At 46.3% G+C, this 7,485-nt stretch overlaps 1 protein-coding gene across 1 annotated transcript in view; it reads left to right on the forward strand.

Annotated features, from left to right (window-relative positions):
* Window positions 1–1,493: 1,493 nt before the first annotated feature.
* Window positions 1,494–7,485, forward strand: part of LOC110324086 (serine protease inhibitor A3A-like) — an 8,238-nt gene continuing 2,246 nt past the window's right edge. Inside the window, 6 exon segments of the mRNA XM_021201434.1 lie at window positions 1,494–1,834; window positions 1,836–2,098; window positions 3,402–3,478; window positions 3,481–3,677; window positions 4,633–4,783; window positions 6,617–6,807. Of these exon segments, the coding sequence (XP_021057093.1) occupies window positions 1,494–1,834; window positions 1,836–2,098; window positions 3,402–3,478; window positions 3,481–3,677; window positions 4,633–4,783; window positions 6,617–6,807 (1,220 nt within the window).

Genomic DNA, 7,485 nt, shown 5'->3' on the forward strand with positions numbered 1-7,485 from the left:
TATATATATATATATATATATATATATATATATATATATATATATATAATGTTCTTTTTTGAAGTGACTTGGGAAGCCCAAAACAAAGTTCCTGGTGAAAAGTGTGTCAGGGCTGCTGCCCTGATTTTTGCCTAGACTACTCTTCTGTTCCATACTGACTTTTGAACTGTTACCGAAACAGAAGCCACAGTGAGACCATCCAGTCTACCTGTTGTTTAGAACATTTCTGGGGGGTTTGCCACCAGGAGGTGTATCTGTAAGATAGAGCCTGTAAGTTGTTCTCACCACAAATCATCCTGTCAGTCCATCTCAAGTGTGGGCACAGAGCACAGCTTGTCTGGGTCAGCATTTCCTAAAAGGAGGAAGGAATTCCTTGCTATAAATGCCCCATCCCTCTTCCTTGCACTTTCTCACTCCTTCTTCTCCCATAACCCATCTTGTCCCCTCTTTCCCTATTCTTCCTTGCCTTTCCATTCCTCTCTCATCTACTTTCCCATCTGAACTCCCCTACAGCATGGACAGAGGCTACAGCTGGGCGGCCTTGTTTACCATGATCACAGGATTGAACTATGTTCACTACTGCAGGGGAGTATGGACGAGTTGGCCCTCTGGACATTCTCCACATCCACTCCCACACTGTGATGAGCCAGACACTTTTTGCCAATTATGTCACTGAGCCACTCAACAGTCTGCTCTGAGGGGTCCGGATGTTTGCTTGCCACCACACAGCCACTCTGGCAGATAAACTGAAGTCTGGTATAGGTATCAGAGACACAAACATTTCTTATTTGTTCTGTTAGGATGCCTTCCATGAGGTCATGCTGTACCCAGGCAGGGTTGATAGGACCTCTCCCTACTGGTCCTTCTAATAGCTGTTCTCAGGGGTGATAGGCTTTGGCACTGAGCCAGATATCTCCAGTGTTTTCTCTCAAGTAATCTCCCTGCTCCCAGAAACATGCACCAAATTCAGCCCTGTGCATTGAGATTTCTTATATATGATTTCTGGAAGTAAGGCTAAGTTATAGCCTACAAAATTTGTCCATGGTTTCTTCCTTCAGTCTGGACTGGAGCTTGCTAATAGGTGAGGGCCCAAGTGCAGAGGAAGAGGGCTCCCTGTATTTTAATGGGTCCTTATGCCAATCCAGAAAATGAGAAGAGACATTAAGATTACACATGTCTTGTGCCCAGCTCTGGGATTTTCTCTCCCTTTATCTGTGAGGCTGAAATGATCCCTCCTCTTTATGAATGCTGGTTCTCTTAAATAGAAAAATTGGCTTCTGCAACATTACTTCCTCCATTATAGGAGGGAGCTCATGATGTAGTTCTGCCATCTGAGAGATCAGAGAGCCTCCCATGGGCAGTCATACAGACAGGAAGGGCAGCAGAGCAGGGCACAATGCCAGCCAGATGGGAGGCCTGGGAGATAGTCAGACGACCGGCTGGTCCTCCCAGACTCAAAGGATGTTTTCCCTTCAGCCTAGAGAACAGACAAGATGGCCTTCATTGCAGCTCTGGGGCTCATGATGGCAGGGATCTGCCCTGCTGTCACCTGCTGCACAGATGGGCAACTGGGAAGGCACACTGCTGTCCAGAAAGACAGAGACCATGAAACACAACTGGACAGTGTCACACTGGCCTCCATCAACACTGACTTTGCCTTCAGCCTCTACAAGAAGCTGACTTCGAAGTATCCAAATGAAAATGTTGTCTTCTCCCCACTTAGCATCTCAGCTGCCTTGGCCTCCTCATCTCTGGGAGCAAAGGGCAAAACCCTGGAAAAGATTCTAGAAGGTCTCAAGTTCAATGTCACAGAGACCCCTGAGGCAGACATTCATTCAGCCAGAGGACCAGGTACAGATCAATGCAGACAATGCCCTGTTTATTGATAAGCACCTGCGGGTCCTGACAGAGTTCAAGGAGAAGGCAAAGGCTCTGTACCACACTGAGGCCTTCCCAGCCAACTTCCAGCAGCCTCGTGAGGCCACAAAGCTCATCAATGACTATGTGAGGAAACAGACCCAGGGGAAGATCAAGGAACTGGCCTCAGACCTGCATAGGAACACATCCATGGTACTAGTGAATTTCCTCAACTTTCAAGGTGAGAGTGGTCACTGGTTGGTGAATGGAGGGAGAGGATATTGGCTTGGAACCTGTGTCCTTATACTGACCACTGGAGAGCCACTGGAGAGTTTGTAACTCACATCCTAAGAGCGATATGTATCTAAATACTTAGTACCCATATCCCTTACTTCTCTCACATCCTAAGAGCGATGTGTATCTAAATACTTAGTACCCATATCCCTTACTTCTCTCTCTCTCTCTCTCTCTCTATATATATATATATATATATATATATATATATATATATATATATATATATATATATATATCCTGGGGTGTGCCCAGCAGAAACCCTGACCTGTCAATCTAAAAAGGCTGATTTGGGCTGTGGCATAAACTTACTGTCATATCTTCCACTGCCAGTCAGATCTGAGTAGGCCAAAGCCATGGCTACTCTCTACACAAATGGAATCCCTCAGTCTTCCTAGAGCAGGCATTTCTAATGTACTCCTATAGGAGGTGTCCAGCCCTCCTGGAGAGCCTCAGGCTGTATCAGGTTCCAGGTGGGCTGGGACTTCTTGACCTAAAGGATCCTAGTGACACTAATCTTAAAGGGGATAGTAGTATAACCCAAAAACTAGTGAAGAAATGGGAAGAGTTCCTATATAGGAAGACATCTTCCATGAGCCTATTGTATAATGCGGTGATCTTGGGCATGTAGACACAGAGACTGGCAATTCCATTACAGAAGTGGAGTGTCAGTCACATAGTGGTCTGTGTTTAGTGTCTGGCTGCATCATGAAATTTTACTCTGATAAAATTAATGTACAGTCATCTTAAAATGCCAAAAAAATTCCAAAACCCTTCCTGGGACAGGGAACCTGATGGGACTTGGGTAGTTGATAGTTAGACCCCTCACGATGTGGCAGAATGCAGTCTCTGCTCTTACATTTTGCCTAAAACCTGTCCCACAAGCCATTGCCTTCTAGACGTGGTTCCCATGAGGAAGAAGGGATCCTCAACTCTCCACTGTCTCCAGTCTCTCCTCCTTCACTCAGGTCTCTCTTACACACTGTACACCAGACCCCTGACTATGTCAGGAGCTCAAGTAGCCAGGCTGTAGTTTTGAGGTTCCCTTTCCAAACTAAACCTGGATCCTCATTGCTACCAGTTTGTCTGCCTATCAAAGTTTTTCCAGTTCAGGATATGACACCGCAAGGGACATTCTGAATGACTAAAGATGGATGGATTGCTGTCACAATTCAGAAGCTGAGCAGAGATGGGGAGAAAGTGGAATGTTTCTATTGCTGTGACAATCTGATGATTTGCCTCATCTTTAGGCTTTTGGAACGTGACTTTTGACCCTGAAGACATGGTCCTGGGAAATTTCACACTGGGCAGGAAGAGGACTGTGAACATGTGCCCATGATGAAAACCGAGGAGCTGACCACAAACTACTTCCGGGACAAGGAGATGAAAAGCACTGTGTTGGAGCTGGATTACCTAGGCAACGTCAGCTTCCTGCTCATCCTACCTGACCTGGGCAGGATACAGCAGGTGGACGATAACTTACAACCCCAGTCTCTGAGGAAATGGAGGAAATCTCTGAGGCCCAGGTGCATATCCAGGACCCAGAACAGACCCGGATCCCTGTAAAGCTGTTGTCCTGATGGCCAGTGTCCCTGTACCCCAGATTCCCATTCATACCCAGTGTAATGATTTACGTGTCAGCAGGGAACAGGTGGAGTTGAGCTGAATTCCCCTCCTCTGTCTCAGTTGATTGGGCTCCAGCTTTTACTCTGGCTAATGTTGTTGACAAAATGAGAACTGCATAAACAAGGAATGAGATTTCCTGTGTCTCTAACAGGCTGTAAATGACAAGGAGTCCTGAATGTGTCTTTAGAAGGCAGAGGGAATTTTGTTGAGATATCAACTTTGAGAATCAGCTCTGCCCTGTGTAGCCATCTCTTCTTATCAGACATTCATTCACGATTCATGAAATGGTCACTTGAAGACCTACTATGTGCCAAGTTAGGACTTTGATGCTGAGAGAGTATCAGAGAAGAATGAACAGAAATTCTCATCCCTGTAGGCTATCTTGTAACAAAGAAAGAGAATATGGGGATGAAATTAGAGCTAATCATTATTTAATAAGTTAAAGGTCAGGTTGAATGCAGCAGTGAGGTTAAGAAGGACAACCAAGGGTGAGGAAAGCTGGAGAGTGATGCAGTGACCAGTGATGCAGTGACCAGTGTGAGTAGAAGGGTCGCTAGGTGATGACTGAGGGACAGCAGGGCAGGGAAAGGCTGCATTTTATGGATCTAAGAGGAAAGCATTCTCAGTCAAGAAACAGCTAATACAAAGCCAGTTTGCCTGTCCACTGTAAACACTCTCGGATACTAATGGATAATCAATGTATTAGGAAGAACAGACTTTCATGGTCTAGGCATGGGTGTAAAGAGGGCTCTGCTCCCATGAGAGGGTGGTTATTGAATGCTACCCCTCAGACATAAATTGTGTTAAGTGAAGACAGATCCCAGTGACTCTTTCCTTCCTTATTTTTATCCTCAGAATGCTAGATGAACTCTCCCTGCCCAAATTCTCCTTATCCCAAGACTACAACCTAGAAGATGTCCTTCCAAAGCTGGGTATCGGGGAAGTCTTCTCCACACAGGCTGACCTGTCTGGTATCACAGGTGCCAAGAAGATAATAATCTCTGAGGTAAGACAAGGAACATGGATCACTCACTTTGGGTCCTGAATGCAGACAGTGAAAGCCATGTGGGCATGTGGGGATGTTCAGTATGTGAGAAAACCTGCATGACTGAGATTCCTCAAGCCTGGGAGAGATAAATCATAGCCTAGATACTCCATCTTAGGGTGTGAAGCCAATCTCTAATTTAAGATCTGGACTTCAACTCATCCAGAAGTCAATGATGGGGAAAGAGTCTGTGCTTGGTTTTAGACCACATGAGTCCCAACCTGTGCTGCGCTGCAGAGATACCCACAACACACTGCAGAGACACCCACAATCCACTGCAGGCCACCCACAATCTACTACAGGGCTACCCACAACCCACTGCAGAGCTACCCACAATCCACTGTTGGACTACCCACAATTCACTACAGGGCTGTTGGGGTCTCTCACATCCACTAATCACTCTCCCTCTAAACATTATATTGCACCCCCTACAGGCACACAGAATTGCTACAGAGAGGACCTCCCCAGATCTCCCAGAATGCAGCGTGCTCGGACCGCCCACGATCCTTGGACCCACCTACGTTGTCTCCCCCCATGATCCCTCGGACCGCCCACTAACATCAGACCACCTAGATCCTTGGACCGCTGTGGCAGCCTCAAAGGGACTCAAGGGCAGGCTGGGAATCTTTCCTTGTACTTAAGCAAGTCCGATTATTAAAACGAGAGAGCTCTGATCAGCGAATCAACAGGGCATCATTCATTTTCCTTTCGCAGCCTATTCTCTTTTAGGATGTTTAAGCCCTTCAGTACGAACCCAGTCCAAAGTATTTCTGTGCACGCAGAGATGCACACAGGGCCACCCACAATCCACTGCAGGGCCACCCACAATCCACTGCTGGACCAAAGCACATCCAGTTTTAGCTTCTTCAATGCAGTGCTGTGCCATTACTACTTGAACAGCAGGTCACTGTAGTCTGGAAATGTGAAATCATTCCCTGTGCATCGCTGGTGAATATCACAGAGGCTGGAGTAGGAGAGATGTTGAAAGTTGTTGTAGAAATTATTTAATCTCAGTCAAGGTTTCTACTTGACCTTAACTATTTAAGTTCCTGAATGAAAGATACACGGAATTTATATAATTAAATAATCCTTAAGCATCACAATAGCTGGGCAGAAGCCTAGCCTCAATGCTATTAGAACCTACATTCCTATCGATACCCCGAGGTATTATCATGTTTCATTCGGGCTTCTCTTAACTCCAATTGGACAACTCGCAGGGCAATATTGTCTTGATTCTGAACCCATGGTGGCTTCTGATGTCTCATTCTGCACTTCTTCTTTCTTGTGGTTCTCCTTGGACCCCAAGACCTTGAAACCTAAGTCCCATCTATGTTTCTTGGCATCTTTTTTTACCCATCAGAAGTAACTTGGGGACAGGTTCACTTAGACTACATATAGACTCTCTCTTCTCTGGAACAGCCAGGTCTTGGAGGCCCACACTTAGCATTACAATGGATAGCAAAAGACCAAACCTCAACAGAAACCTGCACTGTCTGCCAGCACACTGGCTGTTCCCTGTGGGGCTGGTGGGAGGCTGCCTGTGAGGAAACGCATGGCACTGCCTACCCCTGTCCTCCTATTGTAGTGATTTGAGGACAGCACAGATTGAGACACTGAGCAGACCCAGGGCCTGCCTCATCTCACACCCTGAGCAGAGACTTGGGAATCCAGAGTTAGAGCCCAGGGAGGGAACAAGGAAATTCCCCAGCAGATGAGGCCAGCACTCACTGCTTGCTCCAGACCCCTCTCCTGCCTCCCTGGTCTCCAGAGGGTGATGTGTTTCTCTCCCCACAGATGATCCACCAGGCTGTGCTGCAGATGGCTGAGACACACACAGAAGCAGATGTCACCACAATAGCCCAATATAACTTCCAATCTGCAAAAATTAACCCTAAAATTCTTAGGGTTGACAGGCAATTCTTGTACCTTATTTTAGACCCAATGTCTGCCATTTTTAGCTTCATGAGCAAGGTTGACAACCCTTGGTGGGGCTTCTTTCTAAGTTCGAGTTACTTTCTGGCTTCTATTCTCTGATTGGTTGGAATAATGCTTGTAATTGTTCACTGAACTTGATTAATTTTAGTGGTCACACACACACAAGGGACTGTGGATGGTCTGTGTCAGTCATCACTCCTGTTGGCATCATTAGCTCATATTCCTGGGGCTGAAATCAGTCTCTCTTCCACTTCCCAGATGAACTTCTCCATCTTCATCACCCAAAATGAACTAGGTAGGAGCAAATGGTCAATAAACATATACCTGCACAGAAAGTGTCCAGGCAGTGTTCCCTCAGCTCCTGTTGGCAGGAGGTGGCCTCTAGTGACAAGAGGGACATAAACAATGCCAATTGCACTATGTGACTCCTGTGGCCCACATGTTATTATGAATCCCTTTTACAGATGAGAAAACTGAGGCACCAAGAACCTCAGTCATTTTCCCATGAATCACAGCTAGACATTATGGTACTCCAAGTTCCCTGATGACACAGGGACAACTTTCACCGAGCAAAGAGTCTGTTTCTGCAGTATCTCAATAGTGGTGATAAAACTCTGGATGCTTCACACAGAGCATCCAAAGAGAGCTGGGTTTTCAAGGTAGCTCTGTTGTGGTGGTGGTGGTGGTAGTGAGGAGAAGGAGGAGGAGGAGGAGGAGGAGGAGGAGGA

The sequence above is a fragment of the Mus pahari genome, chromosome 7 (assembly GCF_900095145.1).
Source record: "Mus pahari chromosome 7, PAHARI_EIJ_v1.1, whole genome shotgun sequence".
Lineage (NCBI taxonomy): Eukaryota > Metazoa > Chordata > Mammalia > Rodentia > Muridae > Mus > Mus pahari.